This window comes from Montipora capricornis, chromosome 8 (genome assembly GCF_036669925.1).
Source record: "Montipora capricornis isolate CH-2021 chromosome 8, ASM3666992v2, whole genome shotgun sequence".
Lineage (NCBI taxonomy): Eukaryota > Metazoa > Cnidaria > Anthozoa > Scleractinia > Acroporidae > Montipora > Montipora capricornis.
In genome coordinates, this window is record NC_090890.1 from 11,215,105 (window position 1) to 11,237,604 (window position 22,500).

Sequence of the window (22,500 nt, forward strand, 5' to 3'; positions counted from 1 at the left end):
TGTGGTCGGATTTGTCTGTCTGTGGTCGACTTTTGGAAGACCTTTTTTGTAAGCCAATCGCTCACAAATGCTATGTCTCTTCCTTTAAACTCTTCCATCTCGTTTAGACACGTGTTTTATGGCTGTTAGCGACTTCGGCGCCCGAAAAAACATCATTTGAAACCTGACTCTTCCGGTTCAATTTCCCAACCCCACGCAGGCAAAGGTCAAATTCCCCACTCCCCAGGCACAGAAGATAGTCAAATGCCCGTGGTTTTCCCGGGAGGGGGGATGTTGAAGTTTCAATTTGATCGGCGCATAATGCTTGTTGCAATTCGTGACATATTTTAGTCGCGTTACCTGCGCAGTAAAAGTTGCGCACAAACAATTAGCGTGAACGTCCTTAATTAAACGCGTGCATATCACGAAGTCACGCAAAAATTGAGCCATCCGGGGCTCGCATCAGTGATTGTCTTGATGATTGACCAATCAGAATGTTTGGTTTCTTACCGTTTTTGCTCTGAATTACCTCTTTTCTGCACTGTGTTACCTGGAAACTGAACCAATCAAAATTGAGAAATTTTTCTGAGTATGTTATCAGGAGCCAGGAGGTCCTGTAGGTGCCTAAAGGCCTTTAAAAGATTTCAAAAAAAAGGTGGGGGGGGGGGGGGGGAAGCAAACCATGCAATTCAATATTGTTATCTCTTTGGACAAAAATTAAAGCGTTCCCTCCCAACTCCCTCCTTCAGTAGTTTTGTTCTTTGGGTGAATTAGTCTGGGAATTATTATTATTTTTATTGTTTGCTTCCATCCAGAGCCAACGGTGAAACAAGGATTAACCGACTCACGTCACATTGATGCTAAAAAGATGCTGATTGGGGTTGCCATAGTGATAGGCATTGCTTTTTCCTGGGTAGGAGCAACACAATTTGCACAAAGCACCTACTCAAAACACTTCAATGCACCCTTCTTTATCACTTGGTTCGCCACTGCATGGATGGTTCTGGTATTTCCATTGTATTCTCTACCAAGCTTACTCAGAGGAAAGAAGATCTCTTCATTTTACAGGTATGCACAGCAAAAAGAAAGAAGAAAAAAACTTACCTCTCAGATACAAAGCACCTTAAAACCCACACATCCTGACCTACATATTATTAAGTTTCAAATGTTTGAAAATCAGAGGCGAACAGGATTATTTTCTGTTCTTATACTTTTGGGGAGTCGAGGTGTACAAGACAAGAAAATCTCGAGAGCGATAGAGTGGAGTTTACATGTCTGCCTGTCAAATAATATTTGAAAAAGAAGTACTGGGTTGTAGCTGCAGTTTTAAGAGAACATGGCCATCTACCAATGCTCGAATCCTGAACTTGGCATCCTGTGAGTTGACTTTGTCGGCTCTCTACTATGCTCTGAGAGGGTTTTCTCGAGTTAATTCTGTTGTCCCCTCTTCCCATCGTAAAGTTACATTTGATAAGTCTGCTTTAATTTCGCGTGGTCATGACTCCTTTATAAAGAGTTAAATATGAGGTATTAAATAATTATTATAATTATAATCATCATTATCATTGCTGTGCTAGTCTCTCGCTTGTCTTGGGTGCCTGCCGGGTTATCAATGATGGAGCCAGGTAGAAAAAGGTTGGAAAAAGAGACCCACAGACTCAAGCAATCCTTCAAACATAACTTTCATTGAAATGACCTTGGTTCAGGCTTTCCACATCTTCCCAATCCCTCTTCCCATTGTAGGTCCTGGTATTTTCCCTTAACTTCTACTGTACCCTCGCCCAAAATCCCTGTGCCCCCCAGTACTGCCTACATGTACATCAACTAGGTCGGTCTAAATGAGGTCTTCTTTCCCATCATGTCATGGTCGGCTGGATGCCCATAGTACTTAGAAGCTCGTACTCGGCGCTCGTGGGCGCGGCTACGCCGCAGGGTTGGAATCTCTGATCCTCTTCAAGATAACTCCAGTTAAAAAACTTCCACATGATCGGAAAGAATGTTGTGGGTGGGTAGTTCCTGCTGTTGTGCCCTTTTCAAGGTTATTCATGATGATGGCAGTTTGGTCCCTTCTCGTTCATTCTGAAAAATTTCCTTTAGTGACGGTTTTGAAGTCGGTAAGCAATGCGAGCATGATTTTCAGCCAGAACCTCATATACACAGTCGGGCCTCTCAGGTTTCGTACGACTCCGTATTTATCACGATATTCTCATGCTTGTTCGAAATGAACTCTTTTTTTAACTTCGTCAGCGTCTCATCAGCATTCCTCTGGTGCTCTGGATTTTTGCACAACAGCTTCTCCAATAAGTTCTTTTTGTAGTTTCACGGTGAGGAGCTTCCTCATCGGTATTTCTTGTTCCCTCTAGCTCGCCAAAAGACATTCCTTGGTCCTGTTCTGCCTCAGTGAACTATTTGTCTCGTTCCTCAGATATATTTCAATGTTTTTGGCCTTTATTAGCTGCTTTAGCACTTCGGATGTGAAAATCACGTTTATTATAATCCCTACACACAGCAGATTTTTGGCCTGGTTGCTGTGGTTGCAACACACTAGTTACTTCCCAAACCTTCGCCATGAGAGATTTCCTCCTGAATCGCTTAAAACTGGCGGCCTTGCCCCCTCTGGTTTTTAACGTACATAATCCATTGTTATATCTCTTCCTCCTCTAGAGAGATTTTTCTCAGTAAGGATGCCTTCAATTCTGGCTCCCTACTACAAGCTCGTTTCTTTCGTATTTTAACTTCGCAGAAATGTTCCTGTTTTTATTCCATGTCGGTTGAAAAATTGCACTGCACTTGACCGATGTCTGAGCATTTGGACGGTCAATACTCTGTCGAAAACATCACAACACAAACTAATTAAGGAAGTAGACCGTTTTAATTTCTAGGAGCGATATATCCTTGATTGAAATGTTGTTGTTTTTACAACTAATTATTTTAGAAAAAGTGAAGCAGTGTTTGGAAACCGCGGCCTCCAAATAAGGACATTATTTCAATACGTGGGTCCGTTTTGTCTGATATGGGTGGTAACCAACTACCTTTACGTTCGTGCACTGGGTGTCATCCGAGCTACTGACGTCACAGCCCTTTTTTCGTCCTGCAGTGCCTTTGTATACATCTTCTCCCTGTTATGGCTGCAGGAGAAACTTGGTATCGTCAAAGTAAGACTTAAAAAAAGCGGTTTTCAATTGAGTATCGAAAGTAATTAGCGAAATATTGAATTACTTCTCACAGTGATTGGTTCAAAGTTCTAGCGCCACTTTTTCAACCAATCAGAAGTGAAACCCAAACCAATCGTGGCTCGCGCGTGCACATTTTCCTGCGCTTTGTGTCGGCTACGGGTAATTTGTTTAACTGGATTGTCTCCGTCCTTTTTGATTGGCCAAAGTTATTACTTTGGTTTTGGTTTTACGACACTTGATTGAAAATCGCTGTAACTGCAACACCTAACCTTAATTTGAGAAGTACCGGAGTCAGCGTACTTGAGTGGTTTGGGCACCGGGCATTAATATACCAGACAGATCAAAGCTTAAACATCCCCCCGGGCATTTGACGCTTTTGCCTCACCGAAACAAAGGGTTCCACCGACCGAGCTACAAGGTCAAGCGGGAGCTGGCGTAGGCATGGATATTCGAGGAGTTTCTTTACGGCAACGAATTTATACAAATATTAAGAGGAGTATGTGTTCTCTAACGTTGACCGTGCAGCCCTTATATTTCCAGAGAGATATCTATTGCAGCTCGCAGCTTAGCCAGTGTTGTTTTGTCAAGAATTTGTCCCGCAATATCGAGGCCCTCCCAGGGAAGGGGGGGGGGGAGGGTAAGTCGTCCTTGTTCCCTTTTCCTTGAAATATTTGCTTGTGTTCCCTTGTTCCCCAATTTACTTTCAAACTTGTTTCCAGCTTTTTGATCCCTAAAATTGGTCAAATTTTTTTTTGTTCCCTTGTTCCCTAAAATATTTTGAAATTGTTCCCCTGTTCCCCAGTTCAAGTTAGCCATGTTCCATTGTTCCCCAAAACTTCCCCGGGAGGGCCTCAATATTAGCACGCGCTGCTTTTCTGATTTATTTGCAGGTGTCCGCAGTAGTGATGTGTATTGGTGGTATCGTAATGATGGCTTATGCAGAAGGCTTTGAAGGGGCGAACACTGTTGGAGTAATTTTGTCTGTAGGTGCAGCCATAGGGGCCGCTTTGTACAAGGTAAAGTCTGAAATATCGCAATGAGAGCGTGCTTTCTCAGGAGAATAATACCCCACGGAGAAGAACTTTGTCCATTTCAACTCGTTCTCAGTGTTGATCTACTATTAGGAACTATAAAAAGATATCTATTAAATGATGATGATGATAATGATAATGATAATGATAATAATAATAATAATAATAATAATTATTGTTATTATTATTATTATTATTATTATTATTATCCATAATAATAATAATAATAATTATAATAATGCCAGTGATAGTTGGTGCACTCGGGACCGTGAGTGATATCTTGGACAAAAGAATAAAGGAGATTGCCCTTGGGAAGAGGTAAGATCATCAGGAAAGTGTTGAGCAATTCATGTGTAACCCGCTCTCCACAAAAGCTGTCCCGGGATTAAGGTCAGACCCGAGTCAGTGAGGAATGGTAACGACAACAATCACTCCAAGTCTGAAACTCACAGCACTAAGTGCTCTTCACATTGGGAAGACAGTAAATCAGATCAAAGCAGACCAATGATTATGATTACAGGAGAAGACCGGAGTACCCGGAGAAAAACCTCACGAAGCAGAAAAGAGAACCAACAAATTCAACCCACTTATGACGTCTAACCCGGGAACAGATCCCGCGGCTCGAGTTACTTTGGTGCAAGGCTAGTGCGCCAACCCTACTCCCGGGAAATATTCAAGAGGATGTTACATGGCCGCTTGGAGATACGAAATTTCTCTTCGAGTGTTGAAATATTTTTCAACTAGAGACGTATCTCCAAACGGCCATGTAATATTCTATTTATTGTATAAACACCAATGAAATACGGAATCATTTCATGAAAGGATCGAAAGGCGCGATTTTTATATGTAACCATAGCAACAGTGATCTTTTCACGTGTGAAGATAACTGTGAAGATATCATGTTTTCGCGTGAAATCTCACTTGGTATCTCATTGGTGTTTATATAATAAACATAAATATTTCTCGTTTTAAATTGTGTTTAGTGACAGTATAATATGACATTGATTAGGCTTCTTTCAGTTTATCATCTAGGTAACTGTTTTGAGCTTCAAACCGGTGGCCCACTTGTTTGAGCATCGGACTACCGTGCGGGAGTTCGTGAGTTCAACTCCGGCCAGACCAACACTCAGGGTCTTCAAATAACTGAGAAGAAAGCGCTGCCTTTGTAATTACATCCGAAAATATGCTAGACTTTCAAGTCTTTTCGGATAAGGTCCCATAAACCGTAGCCCCCGTCTCAAAACCCTTGTTCAAAAAACTCTTTGGGACGTAAAAAAGATCCCACATGCACACTGATCGAAAAGAACAGGGCACGGACTTCACGCGGGTGTTGTGATTGAGGGCCACAAGTTCATTAGGATAAGGCTACTACGTGCTACCCTTATAAAAGTAAAAGGGACCACGCAAAAACGACCACGACACCACAAAACAATGGGTTTATGAGCAAAAACGATAGCTCTGCACGCCCTGCACGTGCGTTTTGCATTTGCCGTCCTCGTCCTGACAGCAACGTGAATTGACCAAATTTGTTGTGTAAAGGACGTGAGAACCTGACGAAGCATTTTAAAATGTATCCCAAACAACCACACCGCTCATGCCATTTTTATTCCTGCAATGTTGATACACACTTTCCATTCCGAACTACTTGGGGTTATAACGAAATTATTACAATCACGGGAAATAATATTTTTAGACGAGGTTATCGTTGGCGGCGTCGACGTCCTTGCGTAAGCTCCTTAAAGACTTCACAGTGCCATGAGCTACGCTTCGAAGTCAATCAATCATCACGCTGTCAAAAATCAACTTAACTAAGGCACAGATTGACGTAATTTTATTTTGTTATTTATTTTCAGGTGTGGTTCAAACGTATCATGGGAGACGCTACTTTGGGCCAAGTTTCACTGTTTCTCTCTTGTCTTGGTCTTCTCAGCACTCTTCTCCTCTGGCCAATTGTCGTTATCTTTCATTACACACACTACGAAGACTTGAAATGGAGGCACATCCCTTGGAAATATCTTTGTGGAAAGGCAGTTTTAAGCCTTATATTTAATTTCTTGATCAACTTTGGTATTGCCTTTACTTATCCGTTGTTTATTTCACTCGGAACTGTTCTCGGAATTCCCATAAACGCTTTGACAGATTTCACCTTCCGCGGTGCGGAATTCGGCAGTTACAAGATAGTTTCTGCATTATCTATCGTCCTTGGGTTTCTGTTTATGTTACTCCCCATGGAAATTGAAAAAACTCTACAGGAAATTTTCTGTTGCGGGCGTCTACTGTAGTTGTCCAATTTGGTCAGTTCCCTCAGAAACTATTAAGTAACAAGTTTGACTTCAGAGCGAAGTATTTACACAGAAAGGTATGGTGGCAAATTAATTTTAACATCTACGAGTTGCAAACGCAAACTTGTGAACACATGAACACAGAGATGCCAACCTATGGAGATCTAAAATCTGGAGATTTTTTCCACCCGGTCTCCCCTCCCCTCCCCCCTCGATCAACCTACCCACTCCCCCTCCCCTCCTCTCCCCCCCCCCCTCCCTTAAACGCACCCAGCCATCTCCCAGCAGCTCCTTCAGAATACAAGAATATTCTGCCGCCATTGTGAATTTGCGGGAAAACAGGGTACTTATGTCAAGAATTTTTATTGGTTAATCGGAGATCCAATCAAACAATCGGTTATATGGCTATGATAGCTAAAGGAAGTCATTTTGTTTAGTTCTATTAACGTGTGTTTCAAACTCAGAGATGAAGAAATGCATTAAGAAACAATGAAACGAGTTTGAAAATATCGATTTTTTTTAAACTTGGGGATGCAATTTGAGTCTAGAATGGAGAAACGTCTTTAAAAGTTTCAGAGTCGTTTTTATCCGGGAGATTTAATGACCCGTACGGGAGACCGGGAGATTCGTTCCGTATCCGGGAGACTCCCGGATAATCCGGGAGAGTTGGCACGTATGTGAACATGAAGTATTGCAAAGATCAACGAGCCTGACAACAACGAAGGAAATGGGTCTTAAACCACAGGCAGGCAGACCATCCTCTGTTGGTGTTGTTGTTGTTGTTGTTATCGATATTTAGAAGGATAAATACATCAGTCAATTTTCTTGACTCTCTAACTGGCGGTCGAGAAAAGATCTCGCAAAATGACACCTAAAACAGCTTGGAACGACCAAAACAACATAACACATGACTCAGTTGACACTTGTTTGATCTTTCATTGAACTATTTGCTTTCAAACATTATTGCCGAGCAAATTGCAACCGCCGTAATGTATTTATCCTTCAACAGATAGATAACACTACCACCAACAGAGGTTGGTCAGCCAGTGCTTAAACGAGAGGTTAATATGTTATCCCAGCCATTGCAAAACATTTTCTAAATGTTTTGCAATTTATGAAATAGATTCTTGTTGCAATGTATTTCCCGAATAAAAGCGGTATCTCAATCGATCGCCCCATTGAGTTATCAAGGCCTTATCCCTTTGTTTTTTACCCTTTTCTCTGTCCCTCCCTTTCATTCAAGTTTCAAAGGATCAAACATTAGATAAAGAAAGCAAATAGTCCATTTTACAGTTGTGTGCTTAGTTACCTGGCCTGTGAATGAAAGTGAGGCTGGAGTTGACCTTGTTTCGATAGAAACCTCACGGCTTTTCTTTTGTAAATTCTTACCAATTAGCATGACAACAACATTATTAACATAAGAAAAGGAGGGAGGTCTGTATCATAACAAGGTCAACATAGTGATTACTGCCAACGGAAATCGGAAACGTTGACTGGAATTTAAACTTCAAATCAGCACAGGAATAACCGAAAAGAAAGTGTGGCCAAAGCTCGATAAACTGCAAATAAACAGCCGTCCTTGTCTTCTCACGCAAAAAGACACGTTTCTTTAAACCAAGAATGCACGCGATACCTTTGCTCCTAGAAACCAGACAACTCCCCATATAATTCTTGCATTGAGCAAATCAATGACGCATGTAACAGAGAATGTATACCACAAACTGTGGTGTTCCTGAGCCTAGTTAACACGAGCGACGCAAATGCAAACGAGTCCAAGCGACGCTTACACAAAGAACGCAAAAGCCAGGAAGGTTAAGAGACGCTGGCGCAAGTTGAAGTCATCCGGCTTCCAGAAGGCGGGCGAAGCTGATGCCATTAACTTCAACCAAAGTGGCATGGGACTGGTATCGTCACTTCGCGAACCCTGGTTTGCACACGAACACTTGCGAGAGAGTTAAATTTCCCATTTCTTGGTCTGGCGCTTGTTGACAAGTGTATTTCCTCGAGTTTGCAAAGTGCATTTGCGTCAGAAGTGGGTGGGGGGGGGGGGGTGGTGAGAGAGGGAGGGGGGGTCAAAACCACCCGCTTCCGGTACCATTGGGTCCATTAGCCTCCCGCGCCCTTTATCAATTTCACCGGACAGGCTTTGTTTGAGCTGATTGACAGTGAGACGGACACGAACGAATAATTATGAACTTCGCCTTTTTCCCTTCCATTGTTTCGAGCGTCCGTTGTCAGGAGCCCATGAGTAGGGAACTTAAGCAACGACGACGGCGATGGCAACGAGAACGTCGTCTCAAAATATCAATTCGCGTTATTGTAATCATTTCGTGACTATTTTAACTATTTTAATACGACATGGGTGTGGGAGTTCCTCAAAAATGACACTGGTCGGAACGGCGCTTAATGGGCCATTTCCGAGTTGCTGTTTATGAGTCTTGGTGCTCAACTATTGTGAGGGAAATGAGTTTGATTTGCATAAGAATACGCAACTCATTTCCATTTGAATGGTTGTGCACCAGGACTCGCTTTGAAGCTGAGCCATGTAGCAACTCGGAAATGGGCTATTTAGAGGAGAACATAAAACTATCTTCAAGTGCTGACGTTCTTCTTAAAACCTCAAATTTGGATGTTTCACGTTGTTGTTTTGCTGATGACGGCAAATAAATGGTCAAATATGAAAAACGCACGTGAAGGGCGTGCAAAGCTATTGTTTTTACCTACTAAACATGCAAATTTGTGACGTTCTCGTTGCCGTCGCCGTTGTCGTTGCTTAAGTTCTTTAGCAGGAGCGAGCAACTCCCCTACTAAGCCTGTGTCACGGCATTCTCACAGACCAATCTATTTTTGGATTACCTTAGCCGCAAAACAACAAAGGGAGTTCCGGTTCGGTGACGCAATGACGTCAAGTTAGTTTCCTGTGATTGGTCATCGGGCTCCCTAGGGAGTCTCATTCGCGGGAAATTTAATCTAAAAATAAATCGGTCTATGAAAACGCTGTCACAGAAACAATTATATGGGAGTTGCTCGATCTTACTCACGGGCTCCTGCCGTTGTTTAGTAACCTTGAACTAAAATTGCCAACACCAACATGGAACTAAGACAGCCGTTGTAAATTTTGACTGGGCTCATCAGTTAGCCCAGTAATTAATGAGTGAACTATGTTAAGAGTGACGTTCAAGTCGTAGAAAGCAAGAAAAATTTCGTGAATTCAAAACTACCACTTTCAGTAAAATAATTGTCTAACGTGGCTTACTACAAATTTCCGAAGAAAAAGATCAAGATTTTGAAATATGTGAAATTATAATTTCAAAAGGCCTTTGCTTTTTCTCAAAAACTAGCCGCACGATCCCACCTAAAAAATTCAGGATATCCTTAGCGAACAAAAATAATTATGTGTAGAAATAAATCTGTCAGACAGGTCTTTCGCAAATGGCAAAAACGTCAATTTTCGTCAATTTTTATTAGTGAAAAACTGCCCTGTCTGATAGACCCTTTTTTTAATGTTGAGAGTTTCGCCATCATATTGTTTACTAATTCCTAAAATCTTAACCCTGGTCGTAAGGCTAGGTTTTGAGAGATAGGCATTTGAAATGTCTAGTTTCCAGTCCCCCTCCAGGAGCTTAGTCACTATGTTTACCATTTTTCCCCTGATTTGCATTTCTTTCTTAGGTAAAATTACATTTGACATCAATTGCAGTGACTAACACTTCAGAAGAGACATCCTGTTGCTTTAATTTCACAGACTTAAAAATCTTGATCTTTCTCTTCGGAAAAACTGTAGTAAGCCATTAAGTGTAAAGATCCGATGGAGGCCAGCGTTAAGTCAGTGGGAGTTTTAATCAGTCTCTACCAAGGCATTACATTCAGACCGGAGCTTAAAGTCAATTAAGGCACAGCTCAGGCCCATTCTGCTCCACCCGTGTTTGAATCCTGCATGGTGATCGATGTACCCCAGTCACCGCTAGCCGGCTCCGCTCCCCACTCTTTTTGCGCGGGATCAGAAGGGATATCTCCCCAGTCCTTGGAAATTGTAGTGGTCGTCTCGGCTCCCCAGTTAGCTGCAGAGGCACCCCAATCCTCACTGGCGCCTATCGCAGCTGGAATGGTTGGGGCAACCACTTGGTCAGCAGCCCACTGAAAACAAGTCATCGAAAAAAAAACCCGTTAGATTGCATTGAAATGTAAACTAAATTTTCACATGTAATAGCAGAGTTACCCCACCACCCACCCGAACATGCCACACTTTTGCACTACGAAACCCGACACTCGGGATACCACAGACAAATCGCTGTTACACTTGGCAAATTTTCTTCCAAAGTAAAACTGTGTCGCAATTTTGCGGTGACAAGGGCTCTCACACTGCGAAACAAGTGGACAAGTTGCCCAACCAGTGGAAAACGTTTCGTGAAACTTTCTTGTTTTCGATGATCACACGAGGTCGCCCCGGAAATTTCGGAAAGCGTGTTCTTTCCCTTTCTCCAGTTATTGTCAAAGCTGAACAGGAATGGGAATAAGTAGTATAGTTCTGAAGGAAGTCACCCTTTGTCATAGAAAACAACATTACCAGCAGCGCTGCACCTCTTCTTTGTGACCTTCAACCTTTTAAGGAGGCAGTGCTGTCAGGTGGTTCGGGCGCCTGCCTTGAGATCCGGAGAACCTGGGTTCAAGACCCCCTCTAACAACTCGTTCAATTTGATCCAGTTATTCCCTGGTTCAACTTCTCAGCTGCACTTGTAAATAGGCAACTGGTGGTTGCCTCCGGGCAGTTGGGATTCTTAACAGTTGTTGCTCTTGTTATGTTCTGTCGTTTCGTTGATTGACTCTTACTGGTCCTGAGAAGTCCCTATGGGGAGTGGCCAATTACGTATGTATGTATCCTTTCGCTTTCTTGACCTTACATACCTCAGTGGACGGTTGTTCTGCGGTCCCTCCCCATTCAGGAGCCTGATACGTTGGCTGTGGTTCTTCGGGAGCGTGTGGAACTGCCTGTTCTTCTTTCTCAACCTATTGAAAAATAAAGTGGCAACAGGGCTTTCTATTTGTTTTCTTTGAAGGGTAATTTAGCCCCAGCTGAAGGGACCTTTCAAGGCGCACTGGTGCTTTTTTTAATTGTTTCTTCCACACTTTGTCAAAAACAATCTTTTCTCCTTGATGTGTCCCAGGCTTTAATTACAAGTAATAATAATAATAATAATAATAATAATAATAATAATAATAATAATAATAATAATAATAATAATAATAATAATAATAACATGAATTTTTATAGCGCTATTTCCCATAGGTCCAATAGCGCTTTACAATAAAAGTTATATATTAAAATTCAAAAAATAAAGAATGTTAGCAAAAGGTATCTTTAAAAAGCTGAGTTTTAAGTTTTGATTTAAACACATCTAGTGATTAAGTGAAATTTAATTTGTTGACTGAGTCCAACCGCAGATTAATCTAGACAGTTCGCGCAGCAACAGCAAAAGACTTGTAGCCATACGACTTTTGGGACTAGCTCGGAACACGAAGTATATTCTGGTTTGCAGATCGCAAATTCCTGGTAGGTTTATATGGTTTAATAAGTTCAGAGATACATCCAGGAGCTTGTCCATGGATGGCTTTAAAAGTTATAGTGGCTTTCTTCAAGGCTATTGAACGAATGCATAAATGGAGGCCAAAAATGTATTGTTTTGTTTATGTGCTAATGAGACTCACTAGCCTCGCTCTCGAACGACATTTCTGAAAACTTATTACCAAGCTTTGGAATAAAAACGGCTATTTTACAGTTATGATTTTTTTTAATTCTCACCTCGTCTGGATCCCTGTAAAAGTACAGATCAGGCATGACATCCCAAGGATGCTGACGACTTATGCTTCCACGCATACGGAGCACTTCCCTTGCCAATAACCACCACATGAGCCCAACAGCATGTGCACCCTTGTTGTTACAAGGGATTGCTACATCTATGTGGCGCAAGGGAGAGTCTGTATTGCAGAATGCAATCACAGGAATGTTCACATAAGATGCTTCAGTCACAGGCTAAAAAGCACCAAAAACGTATCAATACCATGAACATGCAAGTCTGCAAAATGCAAAAGTGAGGACTTAATTGAAAACGCTAGGGAATTCCGCAACCACATTGAAAAGGAAGAAACTTTGGCACAATCTGTCAAGGAATGGACCATATGTAGTGTACGTTATTTTTATTACGTGAATAGAAAGTGATGGAATTTTGAAATTCCAAAATACAGTAGTTTCCACTCTGCACTTTACAGTAGTTGCCACTTTGCTGCTACTTTTGCTAAAATAAATAAAGAATTGACATTTAACTATTTTCTTTCTCGCCGTGAATCCTCTTTCAATCTGAAGATAGTGTAATTGTAGGGTAATTTAGCTGCGATTTTACATGCACAACTCCATTGCTTTGATCGTACTCCATTTTCAGCGGTTTTTTTGCACACAAGTATTGTGGGCTCATATTTTGTTTTGCTACACTGCTGACACAATGCAGCAAGACGATTTTGCGACTCTAATTTGCGAAACTGTGACTAAATTTTTGTATCTTGTCACTAAATTGCAACTGGATTTTTTTGTTAAGTTTGAGCCCTGACACGGTTACTCTTTTGTTGATTAGAGGTCGCCTTTAAAAGAGGGTACTCTTGTCTAGGGGTTTTAATAAAATTTCAAATTGGTGGCAGGGTTGAGTGGAGTAGCCAACTGTTTCTGGGGGTGTCTGGGGGCAGGCCCTTTTTAAAAGAACTCTCTCAAACACCACATTTCAAAAGCAAAATTGATGGTCCTGTTTAGACGACTTCATGTTGTCATTGCCAAAATAAATTTTACTGTTAGGTTTGAAAGTACTCGTCTTTTTATTACTTCAATTTAGGTTTGAAAGAATCTGTCTTTATATTACTTCAATTTCAGGGGAAAAAGTAGGTAACTGACTTCTCTGACTGAAGTATCCAACACGTTTCGTCAGCTGTCAGTACTTAGTGAACCCACTGCTTGTCCCTTCAGCCACGTTCAGAGCAAATAGCACTTAAAGGGAGCTATAAGTATGGTGTACAAACTTAGAACAAACTTAAGTTCTCACTTGGTGATCAGTACGGGGGTCACACACAATGAGCAAACGAGGCTCCTTGAAAGCTGCCTGGATCTGGTTGGTGAATGTGCCTGGAGTGAATCTTCCAGCAACAGCTATAGCCCCAGTGTGGCCAGCAAACTTGAGGATGGCACGCTACCAAATTCAGAAACACAAAATAGTTAAGTGCCTATGACCTTCAGCAGTTTTTTTTACACACCACCTTCCAAAAAATGTTGCAGTAATAATAATTATTATTAAGCAAAGCATGATTTCTCCCAAAAGGTCAATACCGTATTTACCCATGTATAAGTCGACCTTTTATGGCCTCAAAAGAAACTCCAAAAATCGCCCTTGACTTATACACGGGTCAAAGATTTTGAGCCAAGTTCCAGCTATGTAATTTATTCAAAATTAACATAATAATGTTGTCTTGGGCATAACGAACGCAGTGGACAAAGCCGGCAAAAGACTGCAAAACGAATGAAAAATGACTTTAAAATGAATGTAAGCAATTCCAGTTGAAATGAAAAAGGATTTGTTCAAATCTAAATGTTGAAGATACTCACAAGCACAATATGAAATAGACACTGGAAATTTTGTTTCCCAAAGGCGGAAAGCTCTAAAAGGCATTTCTGTTTCTTCGAATAAAACATGATCGTTCAACGGCTTAGTAACCTGGCGCAATACCTCCTGTTTGCGTGCAAGCAATGTCACTCGTGTTGCGTGAAAATGCTGGTTGGTAATGATTGTTTTTTATTCTTTACACAAACCTGGCTGATTTAAATGCTTTTGCAAACTTCGTATTGTTTGGTTTATGAGTTTTGTTTTGTTTGTCATGTGAGAAATTATAAGTCAAGGACCAATTAAACCTTGCACATTTTCGCAACATTCGCAAGTTATTTTCAAAGATCGACTCCTGCTTCTGTGATGTTGTGCTTATCCTCTAAAGCCCTTTATCGTTGAACAACGAAACAGGTTAGTTTAAGGTTTACATGTTCGATTTTCTGAGAACTTTTTCGAAACTCAAGGACAAATATGCCCGCATATACAACAACTGCTGAACCACAAAACTATTAAATGCTTGAGGCCCTGATTTTTTTGTGTATCCACATTTCCAGAAATCGAAGAATACAAGATTAGTGTCCCAGTAACACTGAACAAAGAAATTAAGAGATTGCTTTTTTTGCCATTAAAAATGGGGGGTCGACTTATACACGGGATCGACTTATACACAGGTAAATACGGTATTAATTTCTGCCAAAATGTTTGTGGCGCACTCCTTTCAAATAATATTATTATCATTATTATTATTGAAGGTCAATGACACAGATTCAGAAATAAATATACAGCAATCTACCTTATTTCCTTCTCACAGAAGCAATGTAAACAAATTATTGAGGGTTCAAAGTCATCATAATTCTACTGTCAACTTGCCTGAAAAACCACAGGGGAGGGTATAGATCATGCTTTGATTTCTTTGCCTACTATACAACTGGATTGGCAATGTTTTGGACTAGAATGTTTCCTTCAACCTTTTAAAGGCTAAAGTTCTTGAAAGTCCTCATTGAGAAACTGTTGGCAGAATTAACAATATTATGAAATTGACAGAAAGGCTTAAGTTCTTGAAAGTCCTCAGGACAAACTGTTGGCAAAATTAATATTATGAAATTAAAAGAAGTGATCCTCACTCTCGGCTGGACAGTTAATTTTAAGCAATTGTCTCTTAAGCAGCGGCTACATGAGCGATGTTTTGCTCGTGCCGGTGATACTTTTTTTTTCAAATTCTGTCACGTCGCCTGTGCAAGAGGGTGGCTACACTTGCAATAACTTTTGGCAACAGATTGAGGGCCGTGCAAATCGGATACTTCAAGAGACCTGGGCACTATAAACAAACATTCCTCCTTTAATTTCATTGGCTCAATACCCTTTAGTCACATCGCAAGCAGCGGCAAAAAGTTGAAGGGTGGCTACATGGGAAACTATCTCAGCAATTTTTTTGTCACGAAAGTTTCAACTCTGGCGACTTTTTTCTTGCGATTTTCCAGCTGTTGCATTGCCAGTCCAAGGGTGGCTACACTTGCGATTTTCATCTCGCGCTGGTGACGAGACAAAATTTGAAAAAATCGCATCACTGGTGCGAGCAAAAAATCGCTCGGGTAGCCGTGGCTTTATAGCCACCTGACAAAAATTAATGTCCAGCCAATATCCAATCAAGTCCTTTCCCAAGAACACTTGTAAGCAAAAATTGACCTGCTCCCAAGTGAGTGGCTTCAAACTCAGTTGCCAGAGCACTGCCCGTATCACAGAGGTCATGGGTTTAAATCCTATTGAAGCGTGTCTATACAATGTAATCTTGAGAAAATTGCTTAAATTGTTCAGCCAACAGAGGTTTTTTAATAAAAGCTGGCAGCAGGCAAAATTCGCCGTCTATTGCATGTAAACTTGCCACCTACTTTTTCCTTGGAAACTACCCCAAATTTTAGGAACAAAATGAGAAACCATAAAGTAAAGTACGATCGTCCGGGTGAGTGTAGTCCTGAGAAGGACTGTTTGAGATGACATTGACTGACGTTTCGACAACCTGAGCGGAAGTCATCTGAAGATGACTTCCGCTCAGGTTGTCGAAACGTCAGTCAATGTCATCTCAAACAGTCCTTCTCAGGACTACACTCACCCGGACGATCGTACTTTACTTTATGATATGACTCCTGGGTTCAAACCATTTACAAAATGAGAAACATCCGCACAAAACAAGATCTTAGCTTAGATCGGTAAGGATTTGTTCACAAAAAACAAGAGACGCCTGAATTCTGAGTAATAACTTAGAGACAATTGCTAAAATTGTACAGCCAACAGTGAGGACCACTTCTTTCGTCTATAACCTGCACTTCAAGCATGTACATTATTTCAAAATTAATATTGTAACATCACATTGTCTTTCCCAAGCCAGGCAAGTAACTGTTCAGTATCTTCCCTTTGGAAATTCCTTTCCTTTGCTCTTTTAAGATTTGTTAGATTCTACATTATCAATCAAGAACCTCTTGACCTTCAAGAAAATGAGAATTAACATTTGAGAATCAAGAATCATTTGAGAGTCAAATTGAGACTGTCAACTGCCATTATTCTATGTGGCACAATGCCATAGGAATTAAAATGGACAACACAATCTTGTTACACAATACCTGTCCATAAGGCCTTGCAGAGATGACACACACATCAGCAGGGTTTTCAATGCTGACAATTATACGAGCTGCAAGAAGCAGCTTCTCCCAAGTCTTTTTTATGTTGATGATGTGAATACCTGCAAAAGGGAGGAGCTGGTTAATAATTATTGCAACTTTACAATAATTGTTGAAGATATGATCCTTCGTACACTCAGTAGGCTAGGTTTGTAGCATTTGTATTGTAGGTCAACCATGTCACAATGATCATCATTCTTCAAAATGGCTGCAACCTGGAATTCAATTTAAGCTATCTTTTCGTAGGAAAGGAGGTTCCCGTTATTAACCTGATCTGGCTCGTAAGCAGAGACTTGTTGTAAGAGGCAGCTGGGTTAACAGTGAAAAAAAAAAACCTGATGATATTCTTTCAATGTGTTTGACTTATCATATTAGTGTTGACTCTCCTTCAAATGACTTGGTCCTAGATTTTCATCAAGGTCTTTGCAACTACTTGAACCCATTGAATCCTTGGAGAGAGACTTAATAGATTTCACTCGTCAATGGGGGAGGGGGGCGTCCTAGGGCAATTGAGGTGTCAATGGGTTAAAGGGAACCTCCACTAAAACAACAAAATAACTTTAAACCTCAGAACATAATGTTTACAATTGGAATTGCTCAATCTTTTTCCAATGGAAGCGTTTGTATTCGAGAAAAATAAATTCCAAAAACGCTTATTTTGGCTTTCAAATTTCCCGGGCGCGGCCATCTTGAATAATTGTGACGTAACTTGGTTGCCCTATTGTTCTGATACAAAAGAGCGATTGTTCTGGAACAATAGGGCAACCAAGTTACGTCACAATTATTCAAGATGGCGGCGCCCGGGAAATTTGAAAGCCAAAATAAGCGTTTTTGGAATTTATTTTTCTCGAATACAAACGCTTTCATTGGAAAAAGAATGAACAATTCCAATTGTAAACATTATGTTCTGTGGTTTAAAGTTATTTTGTTGTTTTAGTGGAGGTTCCCTTTAAGTTCCATTTTTCACTTTGGCGTCTCAGAACATGAATTGCCTCCCAATAACACGAAAGAAATAACAAGAAGAAAGGTCTTACCATCAGGTTTCCGCTTATAAACGTAACTTTCCATTTGATAATCTACATTGCTTGCACCAAGATGAACTCCTGCAGCAAGTAGCTTTACCACATCTTCTTCCTTTAACTGAAGAGCATCAATGCCCCCGGACATAATGCTTGGCTGTGCCAAAAAAGGTAACGACGGAACAACCTGGAATGCACACAATTTACAGTCAGTAAAGAAATCAAGCTATGAAGGCCATAAACAATGATAACCAATATTATTACAACTCTAAACTCTGTCTAATGCCAATCGATGACAAACAGTTCAGCACATGTTCATCACAAGATAATGTCCCAAGCTCTTGTTTAATCGCAGACCAACCGGCTCAATCAAGAGAGCCCTTATCTGCCCTGTAGTAGATCGCAGGTCTACGCCCTCGCAAGACCAACACTTAAGGTCTTAAAATATATGTAAAACATGCTTTGTAGTTTCATCTGTAATAGGTAAACTTTTAAAGTTTTCTCAGATAAGGACTGAACTGTAGGCCATGTCTCACATATACCTCTTAAGTAAACATTATTGTCAAGACATAGGTAACTCACCTGTAATATTATAAATGCAATATTGTTTTTACATGCCGTTAGCAATACAATATTAAGATTATGATTAGTTGTTTAACCCATTGACACCTCAAATGCCCTAGGACGCCCCTGGTTGACAAGTAAAATCGTCTGGCATAAACAAAGTAAAATATGTCAAGTCTCACTCCCAGAGGTCAATGGGTTAAGGTTACAAAGAATGTTTGACTGCTCATCCAATTGCAATGTTCCCATCTTCCATTTCCTGTTCATTCTGTAGTTCAAATACCATCGTTTTCATCTTAACATATGACAGGAAAACATGTTCTTCAAAGTTTGAATTTGGCAGCTGTTAAGCAAACTTTTGCACGTGATAGTTGGAGAGTATCTGAAGCATACTTTATCTGATCACGGTCAATAGACCAATTTTGACATAAATTCAGTCCAAAACAAAAGGCATCATCTCGAGGTTCTGGGGAATAAACTCATACAATTCCTTATATTTATTCCCCAGAGCCGAGATGATGTCTTTTGTTCAGGACTGAATTTTAATATATCGAAACTGGTCTATTTCTTTGAAAAAGTCTTCAATATCCAGTATTGCTGAAATTTTAGGAAAACATGCTTGAACGTCTCTCAAACATTGCAAGATTGAAGACGAAAATTGTCAAGTTTGCAGCCTATTAGAGCATGTTTTCCTGTCACATGTCCACGCTCAAATAAAGACGACACTGGTATATGACATTTCAAATATTCTACATTCACTTCATCCAGCTCTAGTAGGATATAATTTAAACTTGCAATTGACTACATCTCAGCTAGCTTTATAGCACAGTTGGTTGAGCAAATGCAGTGGTCATGGCTTTGAATCTTGTTCAAGCCTCGGTTTTTTTAGGCTTGCTCGCTTGTAACTGCTTACTCTTTCGAGCTTTCATTTGATGTTCATGCTGCAGGGAAACCAGGGTGCGACAAAAATGGTGTCCACTTGCCCCAGACAAGTGGTTTTGGCCAGGGGACAAGTGGGTTTTTAATCTTACTTGTCCTTTGGACAACTGAATCTTCAGGAAATAATTTTAAAAAAACAAGGTATTTAACTGTTTAAGGAGGAATTAGTATACAATTAAGTTTTTGCAAGTGTAAAACTGATCGCTTTTGCAAAAGTAACTTAAAAGTTGGAAACGAAATGAGTTGAGCACTTATGATTTAATCCGTCGTTTTATTTGAAAGCGTACTGGGACTCATTTGGGGGTATTGATTTGTGCATTTATTAAAACATCTTTCACTCCTAAACCGGCCATACTTAGTATTTTACTCTGTCTAATGCCAGACGATTTTACTTGTCAATGGGGAACCTCCAGGAGTCAATGGGTTAATAGACCCTCTTCGTCGTTGTCAGGACATGCACAATGATAGCTGATCAGCGAAGCATAAAAGACCATAAAAGGCTATTTTGATGTACCGGTAAAAAAGCTAAAGAGAAAAACAAAACCTTCGGCAGAGAACACTGAGGTAAATGAGAAGAAAAAGCAATCTAACAGCCTAACGGTTCAAGTTCGAAAGTTCCAGGAATCTTGGAAGTACATCAACACCTTAAATGCTGTGTAGATGTCATCTGACTTCCAAAATAGAAAGGAGTATACGTCGCACGCATATTCATACATTAGAGCTTGGATTTAACTCTACAGCCAAGGACAACTACACTTGAGGTTGGGACAAGTAAAACCAGACCCTCGATCGTCCATTGGACAAGTGGAGTTCTACATTTTTTCTTAACCTGGAAACTTTCTTCAAAACTTATTAAAAGAAGGAATAACTTGAAGATTGAGTTGTCAATTGTTCTTCAGGCTTGCACTTTATGGGAACATGCCATTTATAATCCATTTCATGTGGAAATTATTAATGCCTGATGATCGACTTTACAATTTACTGAGGGTTACCTTATTATTTGATTCTTTGAAGCATTTAAGTGTTTAATTTAATAAATCTACTTTGGATAAAGGCCCACTAACTTATCAGTTCCACTGCTATATGTCACCCTTTCTAAGGAAAAATGCCCCGTTTTGAGAAATCAAGGAATAACAGTTCGAATATTCCTCGACTAACTTGAATCGAAAAGGGGTCGACTTAGTTTTACCTCAAATTTTCGATACAGATCACTTTCTAGAAGACTTAAAATGGATTTCAAATATTCTGACTATTAGTGCGAAACAATTCAAGCGAAACAGACTGTAAAACGCCTAAAGAATAAGGGAAATAATACGACATTTTCTTACTCTTGCAAAAGCCAAAGAGGGCTGGAAGGAAAAGAGGACTCACGATAGAGACCACGTGGTATTAATATCATAAATTCTAGGGGTGGACCGACAAGATCAAAAGGGGCATTTTCTAAATAAATAGGGGAGGAGAGGTAAAGTGAATTTTCTGTATCAAGAATTGTATTAAACATTGTGGGATAGAACATCTCCTCCCCTGCAAGTATTGAATTGGGCATCAAAAGAATCCAAAATGGTGGACGTTGTGAAGTGAACTTTTTGTTTCTGCAAGTTTCAAGAAGGAAAGAAAATGCGTTGCGGGTGGAATTGGACAACAATGGCGAGAAGAATGTTGAGTGACCCCTTTGCTGTATCTTCTTGTAGACTGTTAACACAGCACCTGAAATATAACATACCGATGCAAAGGCAGATTTGTTCCTCAAAACATTTGCGCAATGAATTCGAGGAGCGGAGTAAAAGGACGAATGACGAGGGGGATCGACTCGCCAAGATAAGAGCAGAGGATGCTGCAAGAAATAAGGTCATACACCTAAAGGTAAAGCCAAGTGAAGTGAAAGCTGTCAAGGCAGCTCTTTCAAAGCATGCAACTTCGTTCGAAAGGGCTGCTTCTCTCAAGAAATCCAAGGAGAGCTTTTTTGGTGTAATTGATACCTTTCTTTCAAAAGACCGCACCAGAAGAGGACATATGGAATTTCTAAAAACTGCTATGGCATATATGGACGAGTTTGGTGTTGAAAAAGATGTTGAGGCTTACAACAGGCTGTTGGATGTATTTCCACGGGGGAGGTATGACAACAGAACACTCTTTGATGCCATATGGGCAAAGAAGCATCCACAAGCTGAGCTAGCGTTGGAAATCTTGACCCAAATGGAGGACTATTGGCTACTTCCAAATGAGAACACTTATGACATTTTGTTTGACATATTTGGCCATGCTAGTCAACCTTTGCAAAAGTGTCGTAGATTGATTTATTGGTATCACAAACTGGAGGAGATGTTTCCTAACCCCTATCCTAAGGAACTTCCTCAAAGGGATACAGAACTAAGTAAGCTTGCACTCACCAGAATGACCAAAGATGAGCAGATAGTTACGATTTTTAAGGTAATACCCAAAAATCATCATAGTATGATTTCTTTAACACTTCTCAGGGTCCCAAAGGGGTTTAGGGCTCCAGGGCTCCGGGCCTAAAAAAACAGGGCCCCAGGGCTCCAAGGCCAAGGCTCCAAGGCTCCCCTGTTGACTAGTAGACTGTACTCTAAACACCAGAAAAATGATCAGGCTCCGGGCTCCACAGCAAAAAAATCCAGGGCTCCAGGAACCCCCCCTTTGGGAACCTGACTTCTTGCACTGTGCCAATGATGAGGTAAATTTACCTCTGTGACTTGGGTTTAAAATGCTGCAAATTAAAATATTAACAGATAAGCTCTGGGAAATTGCCCTGGGCAACATGGAAAACATATCAGTGGTAAAAAGACAAGGATAAAAAATTGACAAGAAAAGATATTGTCGTACCCCTTTGACACCTCAAATGCCCAAGGATGTCCCCAGTTGGTGAGTGATATCATCTCACCCTCAGGGTCAATAGGTTAAAGTCTGTTTAAAGTTTAAGTTTTCCTTGTGTTTATCATGATTGTTAAGTACAAGACTTTAGAACACTTAGTGTTCTAAAAGAGTTCTTTGATATTTCACTGTTTTACGTATTACATTTCACTGAGATTTAGTCCCTTCCAGCCTTCAAGCAAAATGGCTGGCCTCTTTCCTCTGACATTTATGGTTCAATTAAAGGACTGTAAATTGTTGTAAATTTTACAGTGAGGTTTGTAATCTGTTATTTAATCTGTGAGCAATGGAGTAGATCACACTCCA

The 22,500-nt window shown here is 40.5% G+C and overlaps 3 protein-coding genes across 5 annotated transcripts in view; 2 read left to right on the top strand and 1 right to left on the bottom strand.

Moving 5' to 3' along the window:
- Window positions 1-7,642, top strand: part of LOC138013452 (solute carrier family 35 member F3-like) — a 12,515-nt gene extending 4,873 nt beyond the window's left edge. For all 3 annotated transcript variants that reach the window (XM_068860544.1, XM_068860545.1, XM_068860547.1), the window contains 4 exons: window positions 795-1,047; window positions 2,915-3,134; window positions 4,046-4,171; window positions 6,040-7,642. In XM_068860544.1, coding sequence (XP_068716645.1) covers window positions 795-1,047; window positions 2,915-3,134; window positions 4,046-4,171; window positions 6,040-6,468 — 1,028 coding nt within the window. In that variant the 3' untranslated portion in view covers window positions 6,469-7,642. The remainder of the gene's footprint in view (window positions 1-794; window positions 1,048-2,914; window positions 3,135-4,045; window positions 4,172-6,039) is intronic.
- Window positions 7,643-10,289: 2,647 nt separating this feature from the next.
- On the bottom strand, window positions 10,290-20,671 carry LOC138013455 (small ribosomal subunit protein uS2-like). Its single transcript, XM_068860551.1, has 7 exons — window positions 20,634-20,671; window positions 17,818-17,989; window positions 16,727-16,845; window positions 13,554-13,697; window positions 12,269-12,499; window positions 11,374-11,475; window positions 10,290-10,605 (listed from the first exon to the last, which is right to left on the bottom strand). Exons 2-7 carry the CDS (start codon window positions 17,948-17,950, stop codon window positions 10,369-10,371), a joined length of 966 nt encoding a protein of 321 aa, XP_068716652.1. The 5' UTR covers window positions 17,951-17,989; window positions 20,634-20,671; the 3' UTR covers window positions 10,290-10,368.
- A 169-nt stretch (window positions 20,672-20,840) lies between these two features.
- LOC138013453 (evolutionarily conserved signaling intermediate in Toll pathway, mitochondrial-like) overlaps window positions 20,841-22,500 on the top strand; it is a 3,588-nt gene continuing 1,928 nt past the window's right edge. Inside the window, exon 1 of the mRNA XM_068860548.1 lies at window positions 20,841-21,735. Coding sequence (XP_068716649.1) covers window positions 20,923-21,735 — 813 coding nt within the window. The 5' untranslated portion in view covers window positions 20,841-20,922. The remainder of the gene's footprint in view (window positions 21,736-22,500) is intronic.

Bases quoted from the DNA above. Each gene is read 5' to 3' on its own strand.
- LOC138013455 (XM_068860551.1), bottom strand. From the start codon at position 17,950: ATGTCCGGGGGCATTGATGCTCTTCAGTTAAAGGAAGAAGATGTGGTA. The intron at 11,476-12,268 runs GTGAGAATTAAA...ATTTTTCAATAG, and splicing joins TTTACAGGGATCCAGACGAG to GTTGAGAAAGAAGAACAGGC. The intron at 10,606-11,373 runs GTATGTAAGGTC...ACTTGTTTTCAG, and splicing joins CAGAACAACCGTCCACTGAG to TGGGCTGCTGACCAAGTGGT.